This window comes from Pelophylax lessonae, assembly GCF_965119305.1.
Source record: "Pelophylax lessonae genome assembly, chromosome: 3".
NCBI lineage: Eukaryota > Metazoa > Chordata > Amphibia > Anura > Ranidae > Pelophylax > Pelophylax lessonae.
The window spans coordinates 440,276,833-440,294,723 of NC_138770.1; the positions used below are offsets into that span (position 1 = coordinate 440,276,833).

At 39.3% G+C, this 17,891-nt stretch overlaps 1 protein-coding gene across 2 annotated transcripts in view; it reads left to right on the forward strand.

The window, feature by feature from the left end:
- The window catches only part of TNFAIP3 (TNF alpha induced protein 3), a 36,994-nt gene extending 24,299 nt beyond the window's left edge, over positions 1-12,695 (forward strand). For both annotated transcript variants that reach the window (XM_082249723.1, XM_082249724.1), the window contains exons 3-9: positions 2,159-2,349; positions 3,350-3,497; positions 5,000-5,170; positions 5,882-6,062; positions 6,839-7,737; positions 9,575-9,783; positions 11,867-12,695. In XM_082249723.1, the coding sequence (XP_082105849.1) occupies positions 2,159-2,349; positions 3,350-3,497; positions 5,000-5,170; positions 5,882-6,062; positions 6,839-7,737; positions 9,575-9,783; positions 11,867-12,112 (2,045 nt within the window). In that variant the 3' untranslated portion in view covers positions 12,113-12,695. The remainder of the gene's footprint in view (positions 1-2,158; positions 2,350-3,349; positions 3,498-4,999; positions 5,171-5,881; positions 6,063-6,838; positions 7,738-9,574; positions 9,784-11,866) is intronic.
- Positions 12,696-17,891: the final 5,196 nt, after the last annotated feature.

The following is a 17,891-nucleotide window of genomic DNA, read 5'->3' on the forward strand; positions in this document are numbered from 1 at the left end:
ATATATATATATATATATAAATTATAAAAAAAAAATCTGCTCAACCACGTTTAGTTTTCTTCAACTAAACTTTATTAACAATTGCTAAAGTAAAAACGTATTGTTTGATATTGGCTATAGTATCAATAATCTTTGCACTTTACTGACATACATTTATAAAATTGTTAAGCTAATTTTTACGTTTTTTTTTTTTTCAAAAAAAGTCACATTCACAAAATACCTTACAGGAAGCTTATCTTCTGAATAATAAACCCGTGTGACTTGAAATATCAGAATGACATGAAATGAGGAAGAACATGGGTCATATAAAAATTGAAACTTACGAGAGAGAAGCAAAAAATTCCCACTTCAATTGTGTGCACAGATTTCACTTGTCTGATGAATATGCATTCCAGCCGGGCTTGTCCCGCCCTCCTGGAAAGTCCTGTCTTCTGTTATGTTGAAAGGAGAGAAAAAAAAAACACAATAGACTTCAGCCAATTGCCAGTCATCTAGCTGAACTCTGGGAAATTCCGAGTGACAGGGAATTTTATGTAGATCATTCTTTGATTGGCACAGGCAAAACAAATCTGATCTTTGTTCCACATTTTACAATAGAAGGGAAATTTACCTGTCAGCTTTACAGACTGCTCTTTTGTGCCGGGCTTATCATCCTCCGCCTAGGTTCTTAGCAGCTGCAGCGTTACTGAACATAGAACAGTCTGGCCGCACGCTGTATATCTATTTTTCAGTACAGTTAAAGCTTTTTAGTTATGATCGTTTGGTCATTTTTTTGTAATGCTGCCATACATGTAGCTCAATTTTTTTGATCTGACTTGGATCAGATAACAGGGATCCTCAAACTACGGACCTCCAGCTGTTGCAGAACTACACATCCCATGAGGCATTGTAAAACTCTGACATTCCCAGACATAACAAGGCATGATGGGAATTGTAGTTCCTGGACAACTGGAGGGCCATAGTTTGAAGACCCTAGAGATAGAACAAGACATTTTCTAGTTATCAAATGGATAGTAAGTTGGATAAAATTGGAATTTCCAATGTAATCTCAGTAAAAACTCCACTACACTTTGCGATCATCAAATCATCAGGTTAAGAAAATGACCCAAACAATAAAAGTTATACGATTGGATTGTAATGTTTAAGACTTTTTTTTTTATAGATTTCCAAGTTTTTTATATGGTTATATTAAAACTAGAAATACGAGTTAGTTTTCTTAAGTGCTCTGGTTGCCTCCAACCTTCCAAAAACCAGTGGGTTTCTACCAAACTGGCAGGGGTAGAGGCACTATCTGTGAATGCTGTGCAACTAAACAAGAGCACTTTGGGGTTTAGGGGACCAATTTACATGAGATATGGGGGTCAGGTATGTGATAGGACCAATCACTGCTATCACATATGCCTGGACACTACTCACTTCAAGGCCTGGTCAGAAACCAGAGAAAAGCTTCATGATGCCCTTTAATTAATTTGGAGGGGTTGGCTGAAAAATGTTCTTTCACAGGTGCCCTTTACTGTGGTTGTCACTAACCGGCCTCGGTGTGTTTGTGGTTTCTAGTTTATATGAGCATTCATCAGGTCCTTTTTCAGGCACTTCCTGTTATGGTTTGACAACCGTCTTCCAGTGGTTTACATGGTTTGTCACCCTGTCACCTGCACCCCTAATGGATCCTACAAATGGCAATGTCCACACACCTTGCACAGGCATAGTCCACTGTTGTTACTTTCAGGAAGCAGGTCTGGGACAATGCTGGAGGGTGAGCATGCAGACAAGAAGTGGTTGAAACAGGCTTGCTTTAGATGAACTTTAGCAAGTATATTCCATCAAAAATATCACAGGTTTATGGAGGAACACAGGGCTGGGAGTTTTGATTTTCTAAGTATGGGGGAGGGGGATTTAATTGTGATTCAGGCATGTATGGAAATTAATGGGACACCTATTCTCACTGTATGGTATGACCAGTCTACTTAAAAGGTGCTTATAAGTTCCCCTCCTAAACAGTTTTAGGGACTCATGCCTACTTAGGTAGGTACTCATTATATACCATAAATACAATCGAATCAACATTGTGGAGATATTTATGTTTTTTTTTTTTTTTTTTTTTTTTATTTGTTGGTTTTCCTGTCTTCTTTAAAAATCCTGTGTCATTTTTATGTAGGTGATGGAAACTGCTTAATGCATGCAACATCTATGTACATGTGGGGTGTGCAGGACACAGATTTACTGCTGAGAAAGACCCTACAAGAAGTTCTAAGGACAACAGATACTCGAAACTTTAAATTTCGCTGGCAGCTTGAATCTGTTAAATCCACAGAGTTTATACAAACAGGGCTTCGATATGATACTAGGGTAAGAAATGGAAGATTAATTGCTTAGCAATGTGGGATCAATGCATCTGAAACTTTGTTAGCGCTGTTTAGTGTCATGAAGTTCAAATGGAACAAATGGAAATTGTTCTCTATAAGACATGATTTTTTTTTTTTTCGTTCAGCCATGAATAAAAACAAACCGGTTCCTTCATCCACACAAGGAAGGCGGATGGAGGAATTTCCCACATTGCGACATTGTATTCTGAGAGCGAACTCACAGCTGTTAGAATACCCTGATCAGTGGATGCAGCCACTGATCAACAAAACTTTTCCAACTTGTTCATTTGCCAGAAGCCAATCTAACTATCGACTTCTGTCGAACAGGAACAGCCATACACTCTTTGAACTTAGGCCTTCCCCTGCTGAAAACAGCTGAATTTTGATCTTTATATGGCCATCTTAACACATGTATTTGCATTGCTGACCTTTACACAGATTGTGAATAGCAATGTCGCATCTACTAAAGCAATAAAAATAGCAAATTCTAGAGAGAGTTAATTTGAGATGATAAGCTTGCAGATTTCCTTTTATTGGACAAGAACTATGCAGCTACATTTAAAACCTGGCAAAAAAATAAATAAATATATATAAATATATATATATATATAAGAAGAGGGATACCCCCCCCCCACTGCAAGTTCATACAGATCCATATGCTGATGCTACCCCCACTGGATAGGGTACCCCAGTGTACTATAAATCTAGTCAATATCACCTTAAAGATGGACAAATTCTCAGGGAGTTTATGTTCCTTCCCATCCAAAAAGAGTTGTAGGAGATATCTCCCTGAGGCAGAAACAAAACACTTATTTAAACCACCATATGAGGCTTACAGGTATATCGTGCCTTTGAAAAAGCATTGGAAAATACAATTTTTAAAGATAATCATGGCACACAAATTGCAATGTGAAAAACATTGTTTGTGATGAAAATGACAGTTATGCAATTTGTTTTAAAAATGACTTTGATTTCATCCATAGAATTGGGATGATGAATGGGAACATATTGTTAGGATGGCATCAACAGAACCTTCAATGGGCCAAAATGGACTTCAGTATAACTGCCTTGAAGAAATTCATATATTCGTGCTAGTTAACATCCTTAGGAGGCCAACCATTGTTCTTTCAGGTGAATATATTAAAAATAAAAAAATTTTGTCTTCCTTCCTGTTGTGGATTTGAATTGTCTTTAGGTTTAAATGCCTGTTTATTTTTACTACAATTGTTTTAACACAGAGGCAAACATAGACAGTACTAAAAATAATTACCTGGACACTGTTTAGAAGGGTAGGAAATGTTGGATTTGAACAACTTTCATTGCTTTTAACTCCCAAAAGAAAACTTTAGAAACGTTGGAAATGTACAAAGATGGAAGTTAATCAAACATACCAATGTTGTTTCCTTCAGCGTTTGCATTTATATTCTGCCCAGTAGTGAATGCACAATGTATGTTACAGCTTAAAGGACCTCAAATGCTGTCATAGCTGGTCATGTGTGCAGCACCACGGCGACTGCAAAACTAAATAGAGGCTATGATGGCACTGTCCTAGTTGGCAGATAAGAAACTAGGAGTGTTTAGTTCACTTTAAGAGAAGGCTAGTTATTGACAAAGAAAAACGCATGTGCCAAGCAAGTGGCTAAAAGTCCCACATAAAGTAGCTGTCAACACTGTTATTTTTTACATTAAATGTCTGAATGGTCTGAATACTAATAGCTACACCAACTCTTTATTTTTTTTGTTTGGGATCAAGAGCAGCTGATTGCTCCTCTCTTCTAAATGTACCATGGAAGAGCCGTATGGGCTTGTATCCTTAGCATCTTAGTGGTACAAGGCAGCATTAGTGCACAGGAGACAGCTTGTGATGGTGGAAGTAAAAAGGAAGGACGAGGCGGAGTGATATGCCATGTCCATCCCAATGTCCAAGCAGGGCCAATAGACTATTTGGGAGATCCTGAAAAAGAGAGCCTGGGAAATGGAGAGATCTTGGGTAATTATTAGAGCTTTTGATGACTTACTACCCCTACCATGAAGGAGGTATACCTGAAGCAGTGCTGCGAAGAAGACTGCACTCTTTATGAAGCACCTTGCAATTGACAACTGAAGCTGTTTTAAGAATGGTCAGAAGATGAAGCCTTTCCCTGTAGAAGTGAGATGCAAGGGTTATTTTTTATTTTTTTTTGCTACTTCTACAATCAGCCTTCTAAAGAAGATTGGAGTAAGAAGTCGGTTCCTGCAACAAGCAATCAAGTCCTTATCAAATGCAGCAGAAAAGCAGCAATTTATTTTGGTCTTAAAAGGACAGACAAGAACTGGACTGCAAGAATAGACAGGAGGGTATTGAACCAAGAGGGGTGTACCTGGCATGTTAGATATCACAGTTGATCTTTCTGGGGAGCTTATCAATAAAACGTCAATGAAGGAGGATGCCCACCTAATGACGGCAGAAGAAAACGTTCCCCTGACCTCTTCTTATTTGTGCATCTGTTTAGCATGATCTTGTGCAAGTCTGTCTCAGTTGTCTACCTAGGATTTTAGACAGCGGGGTTGTAAATGCAGAGAAAAACTGTTGCATATTATGTCACTAATTTGCTTGATAAATTACCACCAATGTATTTCTTTTTTCTCCACAGACAATGTAATTCGTAGCTTGGAGTCTGGCTCTAGCTTCTCCCCTCTTAATGTTAGTGGGATTTACCTACCTCTTCATTGGCCTGCACAGGAATGCTATAAATACCCTATAGTTCTTGGCTACGAAAGCCAGCACTTTGCACCCCTTGTCACTATGATGGACATTGGTCCAGGTATGTACAACTGAATTGCACCCTGATACTTAACTCTGAAAGCTAGATACTTTAAGATCTCGTCTCCATTTTGGGTTTTTCATGGTATAGTCTACAACAATTTTTGTGAAAAGCACGTACATTTATGATCCAGCTGTTTAGTATTGAACATCCAGAATGTGCAGAAGACAGAAGGACTACATACACATGCAGTTAGGCTTCATGTACACACAGCCTACTTTGACCGCCCACCGCTGGAAAATGCAAAACCACGATTTTGGTGCAGATTGCATTTTCCGGCGATCAAAACGTTCCTATATTGAACGCAATTCTTCTGTGTTCAGGAGAGGGAGGTTGAAGCTCCCCTAACCGCAACATTTCCTAAACTCTGGTAAAAGCCTACATGTACATAGATACATAGGCTTTTATATAGTTGAATTTAGGAGCTTTGGCAAAAAAAAAAAGGCCAAAAGCTCCAAAACTCAAGTTTAAGAACTGTAGTGTACATGAAGCCTAACAGTCACAATATGACTAGGTTTTTCATTATGGTTTATTCAGAGTTAGCATGCATGTATAGTTCAGGGAGAAAGGTGATTTGCTACCACTGCATATGCCTATTACAGTAGATTAAACAGAAAACAACCCAAGCAGACTAAAAATAAGCATATCTTTTAACGGAGAGAAAATGACCACATACATTATATTTCTAAAGAATGACATTTTTTTAAGCAGAGATTCGGGCTGTCCCACTTGTGTTTAACGAGAGTGGTAGATTTGAAGATATGAAAGTTCACTTCTTAACTGATCATGAAGAGAAAACCAAAGACAAGCTTCTGAAAGAGTATTTACATGTACTGCAGGTACCTGTTCAGTCCTGGGAGCATGGCACTACCCAACTAATAAATACTGCCAGGTGAGTTCACCTTCTTAAAGACTTCTCCTTATTTTAGTTTCTTTGGCAAAATACCTCAAAATATACTGTATATATATTCTTTTTATATTTCATATATTTCTAAATTAATATATTACAATATTTGTGTGAGGTAAGATCTACCAGTGAACTTTTTATTTCAGTTCTGGTTTAGGCTACTCTAGTACTGAAGTTATTAGTCAATTAAACCATCTTCTGATTAAAGGTAACTCTCTCCCGGAGCCTAAGAACTATAGAGCATTGCGCTTTAGATTTGAATAGACTTCACAAAGAAAAGGGCATTGTTAAACCAATCACAATGATTTTCTGTGTACTGTATGTTTTTCCAAAATGCAAAGTGAGTTTTTAAGCACAGCAAAGAAAAGCATTGATTTTTTGTAATATCACAGTTCCAGTTTAGGGAATTTGCAAAACAAGACACAACCTATAACCAATTTAAGACCTTCACTATGATGAATATGTTCAGTAGATTTGTGTGGATCATAACAGCCTACACATCTCTCAACCCCATTTCACATGGACAACAATAGTTTTGGCACGGCAACTCTGCTGTAACAATGTAATAATAATAATGTTACAGACAACTTATATACGGTATTTTGTGGCTGTTATCTTGGCATTTTCTTGCATTAGTAAAAGCAGAATAGCCCATTTAAATTAAACTTTTCTGATTAGATAGTCATTCATTACATGCAAATAAAAAAAAAACTTTTATTACATTAAAATAAGTGCTAATTTTTTTTTTTTTTTTTTTACAGGCTGGATGAGAATAATTTACCAAAAGAAATCAACTTAGTAGAAGATTATTGTCAACTAGTGCAACATGAATACAAGAGGTGGCAAGAGTTTTCAGAGCAAACAAGCAGGGGCAATTGTGGTAAACGTAGATATGAACTTTGCCTACCTCAGCTGTCTCTTGTGGAAGTAAAATGTGAAACATTAAACTGTCCTTTTTACATGTCTGTGAACACCCAACCTTACTGCCATGAGTGCTTTGAAAGGAAACAAAAGTCAAGTGACAGGACTAAAGCCCAAGTACAAAAGGGTGAAACCATCCCCAACAGAACTGAATATTTGGAGCCATCTTGTCAGAGAACAGAGGAGACCGTGTCTGGTTCTGTCCTTGCCCTGGCTACAGCACCAAGTCTTTTTATCTTTAGTGAAACAAATGCAATGAAATGTAAAACCCCTGACTGCCCCTTTACTTTGAATGTGGAGCTCAATGGATTGTGTGAGCGCTGCCATCATACCAGGCACATTCATTCTGGTAGCAAGGCAGACAGGACCAGAGACTCGGATATAATTAGGTGCAATATTTGTTTCCTAGACACCACAAGGACTTTTAATGGTATTTGTAGCTCTTGCTTTAAAAGGACAACAGAACGAACACACAGTTCAAATTTCTCATCTGTGGTTCATCAGAGATCTTCCTCTGACCCTATAAATGGGTCTGGAAGCTTAGTGAACCTGACAGGTTTGGAGATAACCAGCAGTAACAACCAGGAACCAGCCCTTGGGTCTCAGTCTGGAGCTGTTTATAATGCAGAAGAAAGAACATCTAACCAAAAGTGCAGGAAGTCTGGCTGCCAGTTTTTTGGGACACTACAAAATGAAGGATTTTGCACACTATGCTTTTTTGAATTTCAGGAGAATAGTGGTAGGTAATTACTAGAATTTCTTATTGTGTACTCTTCAATATTAACTGAATTCATGTATTGCTTCTTTCTTCTATAAAATTTGTTATAACTTGATCACAGGCAAAATACTGGTCCATTGAACTTGCGGCCAGTCTATAAGTATTCAAGTGTTTACATATTCTTAACAAACAGCAAGTCTTACTGACCTCTGTATCTGCAGGCACTGTGAAGCAATTCTTCCTCAATTACACAGCAGACGTACTGAATAAGCACCTTCAAGTCATTCTTTCAGGCAATTAAGCCCACTTTCCCAAAACGCCTACTCTGTGTTCAGATTAGAGATAAGTAGACCAGAAGGCTTCTAAATTACCACTGGGATGGGGGAAACAAGGGGAGCTGCATTAGCTTTGAAAATAACTTCAGTGCTTCTGATGTGACTTTTGAGTCTGAACAGCTCAACAGTGCCTACAGCTACAAAGGGTTGTAAAATGTGTAAATATTTAAAAGTCTATTTCTACCCTGACCCCAATTGCATTTTAAGTTGCTTGCAATGGAACTTTATTGTGTGTATGTGTATATATATATATATATATATTCTATTCCTAATTTGCTATAATAAAAAGTTTGTCCTTTAAAAAAATGATAGTGGTAATTAAAAGGGTTCTAAAGGTAGAATATTTTTACCCTCCTGCATTTTCTGGTAAAAAGGTAAAAAAAAACCTTCTGTGTGCAGTTCAGCCCCCCCCCCCCTCCTTTTACTTACCCTAGCCTGATCTTGAACCAGCAGCAGCTCTCTCCTAACTGGAGATCGTGGCAGCAGCGGGAGCCATCAGTCAGTGAGGTGAGAGCGAGGGCGGGGTTGAGTCGTGCTGTGTGTGTCAATGGATGCACAGAGCATGGCTCGGGAGCAAGCCTACACGAGTGTCTGCATAGCAAACAGCTTGCTATGGGGGCACTTGGTGGCGAAGCCAGGAGCACCAGTGGGGGACCCCAAAACTTTAGAAACGGAGCTGCTCTGTGCAAAACCATTGCACAGAGCAAGTAAGTATAACATGAATATTATTTTTTTTTTAATTCTTAAGAATCACTTTTAAGCATATCATTTTCTAAGCAATTAGCAATTTTAAGAAACCTCTCTTCTCTCCTTGTGATCATGTCTTAAAAATATTATTGTCATTTAATTAAGCACTGATTGCATGCAGGGGAGAACCTGCTCAGGGCTTCTGTATAAGGCATCCCACTGTTTAAAACCACCAGTAATCTGGGGACCTTAGTTGTTAACTAAGCTCACAGATTTTTTTCCTGATTCTCCATCAAAGCTTCCTGTTTCACATCTCCAACCCTTGTCCCCTCAATGGACAAAAAATCAGAATAAGTTATCACCTCTGTTAAATGAGAAGGGAACCAACCCTGGCCTGGAAGCAGTATTTCCAAATTGATAAGTAATTAATAAATCAATAAGTAATTCATTCCATTATTTACAGTATTAATATGTATACTGTATTGGATTTAGTTTAAATGTAAGATTAAACAATCTCTGTACTAACTCAGTCTTGTCCCTCCTGCACTTTTTTAAAGAAAAGGCTAAATTTAAATAAGTGAGATCATTTTAAGAGATCTGACACATTTCCTGTAATATAACCAGTAATAGAAAACATTTAAACTTTACAAGCAGCTGTAGTTTTAAGCATATTTTACCTATGTTTTTAGAGTGTCAGTCATGCTAAGATATTTTAGAAGTAATGATTCAAAGTTATGCATTTTGAACTGATTTGTGTAAGTTGTCTCGACAGTATAATTCTAACAGCGATGTAATTATGTCAAGATGTGATTACAATTCTGCTTATTATTTTCCAGGCGGTGTTTCTAGAAGAGGTCACAAATCATCGCAAAGCAATGTCAGTGTGGCTGCATTTAAAGACATGAGTCGCTGCCTAGGGCAAGATTGCAGCACGTTGGGGAGTACACTATTTGAAGGATTCTGTCAAAAGTGTTTCATTGAAGCCCAGAATCAGAGATATCATGAAGCTACAAATCCAGAGCAACAACTGCAGAGACAAACAGAGGTGAGTAAACCTTTCCGCAAAGACTGAAATCTATCCAAAGTTTAACCAAAGAGCAGACTGTATTTAGAAATCATCAGGGCTTTTTTTTCTCAGAGAATAGGTACAGGAACTCTCATCTTCTGAGTTACCCTTCATCTTTGCCTCCTACCCACCTCTGAGCATAGTCCCTAGGTTTCACCCCCCTACCCACCTTTTAGAACAGAACAAAGTATCAGTTTGTGCTACTAAGTAGTTTGTATGAAACTTCATAGACCCCACCCCACCAACAGTAGACCCCCAACAATAGTCCCCCCCCCCAGCAACAATGGACCCACCACAACAAAATACCATCCTGGCAACAACAGACCCCCAGCAGCAGCAACAGATCCCCTTGCAGCTAGCATCAATAGACCCTCCAACAGCCAGCAACAATAAACCTCTTCCTCAAAAGTAGATCCCCCTAGTAACACTTTACTCCCCCAGCAACATAAGACCCCCACCAGCAACAATAGACATACCTGGCAACCAAAGACCCCCACACAAAAAAAGATCCCTCAGCAGTCAGCATCAATAGACCTTTAGGCACACCCCAACACTCCTTGCCATAAAATACTTTCAGTGTTGGAGGTGGCGGAACTGCGTTCCCCCACGTTCCCGCTGAAAAACAGCCCTGGAAATCATACTGCCTTAGGCCAGCACAGCCATTTATTCTTGAGTTTGCTATGTCTCTGCTAATCAGGTCAACCTCCTGCTCATTGGATAGAGGTGATATGCTGATTCACTAGAAATGACATAAAAAAAAAAAAACTGTATTGCTGAACTAGGAAGATTAATTGCTTAATCAGGAACTATGTGTGCTACATATCTGGCTGTACAGTGTGGAAATGTATATAAATCACAAAATTGTCTGTACAAAATTAATAATAGGTAAAACAGTAAATATGTATGTATGTCATTCAAAGCGAAGCTTCGCTTGTTTCTAAGTTTAATAAAAGTCAGCAGCTACAAAAATTGTAGCTGCTGACTTTTAATAAACGCACACACACCTGTCCGAGAATCCAGTTATTTGGCCGCCCAAAGCCTCGCTCCTCTCTCTCGCCTCACCCCAGCTCCGGCATCACAAGTCTGGGCACCCGGCTGTGACAGCTTGTGGTTTAACAGCCAGGTGTGCACTAGGCATGCGCAATTAGCACTGCACCTCCTCAGTGGCTGGGCAATCTTCTGGGACCTGTGACATGTCTCAGAAGATTTCAGGGAGGGAGGGGGAGAGGAGAATTTCCGCTCAAGCCGCCTAGGCGACCCGAGCGGAAGTGGGAGGCGGATACTTGTCAAAACTAGGCACCCCCCCAAAAATGTGGCATGTAAGGGGGTGAGGAATGCTTAAAGCGGAAGTTCCACTTTTGAGTGGAACTCTGTTTTAACTGTATTTGGCTGTTTGCCTGACTTTTCACTCTAAAGTTCCTGTCTAAATAGACAAATTGACAAGTTCCCTTCATAGCCCACCACCACCATATGCCAATCATTACCTTCCCCATGCTCCGCCAGAACCCTGTTTGACCTTTCAGAGCACACAGCTATTGACCTTCTTCAATCTCCTATGTAAAAATATACAAGCTTGGCAATTGGGCTCTCACACCCTTCTGGTATAAAGGGTAGAAGATGATATACTCCCCCATAACCAAAAGTACCAAGTATTTCCATGCCCTTTGAAAGGGAACAGAGTGGAGGGTGTATGTGTTATTAGGAAAACGCTTCTTCTTGTTGAGAGTGATAACTGACAGGTTGCTTTTAAACTACTTTCATATAGTAGCAAGCCTCACTGTGGTGCCAAGCCCTATCCTTTCAGCATCATATATTTGGCTTTTGCTAGAGATATGGGGATATCAGTGCAGTGAGGGGTTGGAATAGGAATCAGTATAGAGAAGAAAGTCTTTTTGAGGATGAGCAAGTGGTTAGAGGGGAAATTCATTGGACCCTATTGTTCCTTTGCCAATCCTTTAATTCTTGAAGGTTACTAAAGAGGTTTGAGCATTATTAAGTTTTTATTGTTTGATATGTATGCTGAAAATCACATTGTTAAGATCCAAATTATTTATTTTTTCAGAGATCTGGACCAAATCGCTCTAGTTCCCATATGAAAAAATGTGCTAGGGATGTCTGCAGGAATCCAGTAACTGGGAGAAATGAAGAGCTTTGTGCTCAGTGCAAACACAGGGGCAGCCATGGCAAGTCATCTGGAGAAGACACTCCTAAGCTACGTTGTAGGGCACCAGGATGTGACCACTATGGAAATAACAAGTGCAGCGGTTACTGCAATGAATGCTACCAATTTAAACAGATCTACGGATAGTAAAAAACAAAAACCTGGACAAAACACTTGGAAATGGCACAAACCACTAAAACACTCCTTATAGACTTACTAAATCTTGAAAGAACTTGCTTTTAATCACTTTACCATAATATTTATCAATACTGTATTTTTATTTATATGTATATACATATAAATCCCTTTAATCCCCTTTGTGTGAAATTTGTTTCTGTGTGTAATGTTTGATATGTGTTATAATAAGATTTATTTTTATATATTTTCAAACTATTTGGGTTGTCGTGTGTGGATTTTCTGTTATATTTGGTAATAATTATATCTTTATACTTTTGTACTGTTGTGACATTAACAGCCCCAATTCAGTAAAATCTTGCAAACCAGAGTCAGATATTGTGTTTTACAGGCAATGTTATACAGCAAAACCATACTGCCAATATGCAACGTTCTAGGTATCATTTAAAAAGACACTGTCACTCTTGCCCATTCAGGGCAAAGTGATGGTGCTTGTTAATAGCCCAATCACAGATCCACATTCCCTAGCTGCATTTTTACTGCAGCTCTGGTGAGGGAAGGGGGATAAGGTAACTGGTCTTACTCATTTGACAGTGTCTAAGCTTTGTGTTTGGTGAATCGAACCCAAGCAATGTCAAATAGAGGAGGTCATGGAAGTGAGTGAGGGCTTTGTTTAAGAAGGGAGAAAGGTAAATGAGTGTTTGTGCTCATCCTGCATTAAAGGAAATCTCTATATATTTAATTTAAAGCATACATGTGATGTACTGTATGCACATAACTCTCCTAGTTGGCATTTTTCAGTACCATAGCTTGCCTTACATTCTCTGACTGAGCGCCTATCTTACCAGCCTTGATAGATTCTATGGGGAAAATTTAATAAAACTGCAGCAGCTGTGCATAGTAACCAATCAGCTGTTCAGGTAAACTTTGAAAATGGCAGCTAGAAGCTGATTGTGATGCACAGCTGCTCTAGATTCGGGTGTCTCCAGCCCTAAGGGCTGTACACACAGGCGGCATCGGCCAGTTTTTCATGACATTCAGCCAATGTATGGCAGCCAGTTCGACAGAAGCCGACCAAACATCCGGCTTCTGTCAAAGGGGCATGATCGAAAAGGTCTGTCGATTGGCTTCCTATCAGCACTGAGAGTGCTGACCGGTGTGTTCTGGTGGGGGGGGGGAGGGGTTCAGGGGGGCAGCCCCCGGATCTCCCAAGCCCTTTTTTTTTGTTCAGTCTGCTTGGTTGAGTATATTAAAACTAATAGTGTGTACTAGGCTTCAGCACATTCCACTTTAAAATTACTAGTACTCAGGGAAGTCAAGATTTGTCTAGGTCCACCCCACTAGTTATGCAATGCTGGGAAGGACTGGCGTTTAGTTATTTTGCATTCTTTTCTTTTTTTTTTTTTTTTTCAAATAAAAATTTTTATTATTATTTTTTTTCCTTTTGTTGAGAAAAGAGAATATAGAGCGAAAACATTGAAAGACATGAGTACAATGTTCAAAGCGGGTATTTGGTGCACAAAGGTATAATAGAAACAATTGGAACAGCCATCGCAGTGGCTACTATCATGCATGAGTATGTGTAATCTGAACAAAACTTAAAGAAAAATATGAGAGGAAAAAGTAAGATGAGGAAAGAAAGAAGAAAAAGGCAGGGGTCCACGTTATAGCTCGCCAAGAAGAAGGGGGAGAATAGGGGGAAAGAGTTTCAGGGTGGGTCCTCCTGAAGATGCCATAGTTCCCAAACAAGGTTGTAAGTTTCTTCTTTATCCCGTATTCTGGCAGTTAGTTTCTCCATCAATTCCACATCCTTAACCCTGGTATACAGGGCCTAGGGAGGAGGGGGGAACCGTTTTCTCCAGTGCAAAGCTACAAGGCATCGCGCAGCCTTAAGAATATGATGCAGCAACTTCCTGTGGGGTTTAGAGAGTTTAAGGGGGGTTAGTCTTAGGAGGAAATATTTTGGTGACCATGGAATAGATAACTCAAAAAGGCAACCCAGTAACTGTTGCACTGAGTGGCAAAAAGGGGAGATCAGCGGCAGGTCCAATATATATATGGAGGAGATTACCCCTATACTTGAAACTACGCCAGCAATGATCAGAGCTGGTGCGATAGATAGCGTGGAGTACATCTGGTGTTAGGTACCAAAAAGAGAGAATTTTATAGGTATTTTCCTTATAAAAAGTACATAAGGAACTCTTAGCTGCCTGAGACCAGATCGTCTGCCACGTCTTGAGGGGAATCTCCTTACCTAATACCTTCTCCCATCAGAGCATATACGAGTGTTTACCTTGCTCTCGAATGGGACAAGAGTTTAGTATCTGGTTTATATCAGAGATTAAGTCTTTCCTTGCAGTGCCCTCCAGGATCAGGCCCTCAAAATATGAAAGATGTGAGAATTGTAGGGTTGGGGTTATGGTTTGAGCATAATGGCGAATCTGCAAATATCCATTGAACACCCGGCGAGGCAGGTCAAATTTACTTTGAAGTTCATAGAATGGTAGCATTTTACGAGACCTAGGGTCCACCAAGTGTCCAAAATGGAATAGAATTCTCCATTCCCAGGGGTGGGACATCGGGAACGTAATGCTTTCTGGTAACTCCGGGAAGTGACTGCACGAAGTTGGGTCACTGGATAGCATGTAATAGGGAATGCTAGTCCACCTTCTGTTCATGAAGCCATAAACACTGAGGAGGGTATCCCATGCCGTTTATAGTTATAGGCAAATTGCAGGAGATCTACTCGCAGTTTTTAAGATGTGCAAGGGGAACAGGTATAGGTAGCGTTTGGAACAAATACAGCAGTTTGGGGAGAAGAGACATTTTAATGGAAGCAATTCATCCCTGTAGGGAGATATAATATTTCCTCCACTGTTGCAGAGTTAATCTAATCTGCTGATACAGTGGGGGGGGGGGGGATTTTCTTTATATAATGTAGCAAAGTTTGGGTTCATGTAAACCCCCAAGTATTTTAGGGCATTGGTTTTCGAAGAATAGAGGACGCAGGATGATAAGTGTTTAGTTTCATCTCTAGAAATGTTAACAGGGAGGGCCTCCGATTTGGTCACATTTATTTTATAACCAAAAGGTTTGCATTCTTTATGACAGATAAAAGCCTTGGGACACCGTAACTATGGAGACAATAAAAATAATGTATTTGTTTTTCTAAGATTTCACTGGAGTTATTCAGTTTAAATGCAACCGATGCTTAGCAGAGATTTTTTTTCCATGATTATAATTTAAGCATTCAAAATTATAAATTAACAAATATAAAACATGTCATTATTCTATATATACCTATGTAAGAGCTGCTACTTAAAATAGTAATGTGAACACAATAACCTGTAACCTTTTTGCTAAAATGTGTATAGGGAGTGGTTGCATGGGATACTGAATTGAGGGTGATCTTGCTGAGATTTATATAGTGACCAATGAGCTATTTTCGGCCCTTGAATAATTCTGGATACAAATATATACATTGTAATTATAGCCTCGGTTATACTTCTGTCCCCAGGCTTCCGGGGACATGAGCTCTATGACTAGAATTATTGGAAATATTTGGCATTATACATGGAAAAGGTCCTGTATTTTACCCAACACTGCAGATTAGCTGTGACTTAGTTAATTACATTGACTTCTTTGATTAACTTTTTAAGTGGTTCAACTATGAAATTAGTGACAGGTTGTAAGCTGTATAAAAAGAAAAAAAAAATAGAAAGTATCTCACTAGGATCAGAAAAAAAGTTCTACAACTCCCAAAACACTTATTAATAGGGAATGTGTGTGTGTATTTTCAACCTGTCAGTTCAGTTTTCTTAACAACTGAAGTTTGTAAGATCTAAAGCTGGTCATGCACTATGCAAATTTTGTCCAGTTCCTGATGAACCCACTGAAATTCGCTACATGGGTAGCCCTATTGCTATCCTCCCACCGGACATCCTTGGATTGAAAAACCAAAGGAGCTTGATCAAAAATGGTTGGCCCAACAGTGGCTGCATCCAGTTAGATGCAACTACTTTTTAGGTATTCTGACAACCGCTGGTGCTGTCAAGATACAAAAGCCACAGGGGGAGATTTGTCCATCTATCCATCCATTTTTTGGTCTGTCCTCAAGTTGAATGAAAAACAAAATATAAGTTTGTATGGCCAGCTTAAGCAATCCATGATTGTTTATTGTGCATAGTGATGAAGGCCACTGAAATCGTGGGTAAGGTATAATTTATAATACTGTACATTAGCATTTGCTGCTATTGGTTAAGCACAGGTGCAGCAGATTGTGCCATAAACTCCTCCTAATACAAGCCTCCTGTTGTGCCCAGCTGGAAAATGACATGTAGCATAGTACAAAAAAAGGTTAATACTACAAAGTTATAATGTTTGATTGGATTTACTGGAATATTAGGCTAAAAAAGAAATCAATACAAGTGTATTTCAAACATATTGTTACCTTGTCAGATGCCATATTCCACTCAAACCCTGCCTTATTCCACACAGTATATATTTATATATATAAAAATTAAATTTTAATTGAACCAAATGTGTATCTTGTTCATAATTTGGGAAATTGTTGATAAAATGAAATATTGAAAATGTCTACTTTCTAAAATGACCATGCAGATTTGTTTAAAGTTTGATTATGCAAGCCTAAACAGACCATTCAAACTGCAAATCTTAGTTCCGGTTCACACTAACACGGCACGACTTCGGGGGCGACCTGTGAATTCGCGTGCACCGCCACTTCGGCGCGACTTGCACGGACTTCATATAATGAATGTCTATGCAAGTCGCTCCAGGTCACCCGAAGTAGTACAGGAACCTTTTTGTAAGTCGGAGCGACTTGTGTCGCTCCTATTAGAACGGTTCCCGTAGCACACAATGGACCGCAATTTGTCAGGCTGACAAGTCGTGGTAGTGTGAATGGACACTTAAACAAATCTATTTGATTGCATGAATGGGATGTCAAAAACAAATATTTTGGAATGTGCATTTTCAGTCAAGAGTAATTTCATTCTCCTTTATTGAGAGACACAGGATTCAGTTTTTTTAAGACCATAATGCCACATACAGGAGGATCTGGGCAATAGCTAACAAAAAAGCTGTGGGCCAGCAACTCCCCAGCATGCTTCAATTTTTTATGGTAATGTCCTAGGAGGATGTGCATATTTTCCCTATTGAAAAAGGTGAATTAATTTCTCTAGCCATTTTTTTTTCTTTTCAAGATTTTTTTTCCTTTAGTCATGGTGGCCATACCAGGGCCAAGTTGTACTATAGATTGCGGCATTTGTCTGGATTGTGAGTTTCAGGCACTGGGCCCTGCTTTTAGAAAGATCTCTGTGTACTGTGTTAGTTGGCTGCAGGGCACCTTCCACGTCCAGAGCCAAGGCACAGACTATGATAGGGCCCAGTCTCTGAAGACTTTTAATGAGTATTCTGATGGGGCTCAAGCATCAGGAGTTACTATATATTTTTGAAATCATTAAGCACCATCAAAACCCCATTTTCTGTTTCCACTTCACTAATTGGACTGACTCGTGCACGTTCTGTGTCCCATTCCTACTTTTCAGGTGAGCAGAGGTATAACTAGAAACTTCAGGGCCCCGGTGAAAGAAACCATAAAGAGCCCCCCGCATAGGGCCCCCCTACGGTGGTAGAACAACAGGGTCCGGTTGCGAGTGTGACCGTTGCAACCCTGTTTGTTCCGCCACTCGTATCAGTAGTTTTTTTATACATGTTTTATTTTTTACGATTTTATATATTTAGACTTATTGGGGGCATTGGTGAAATATCA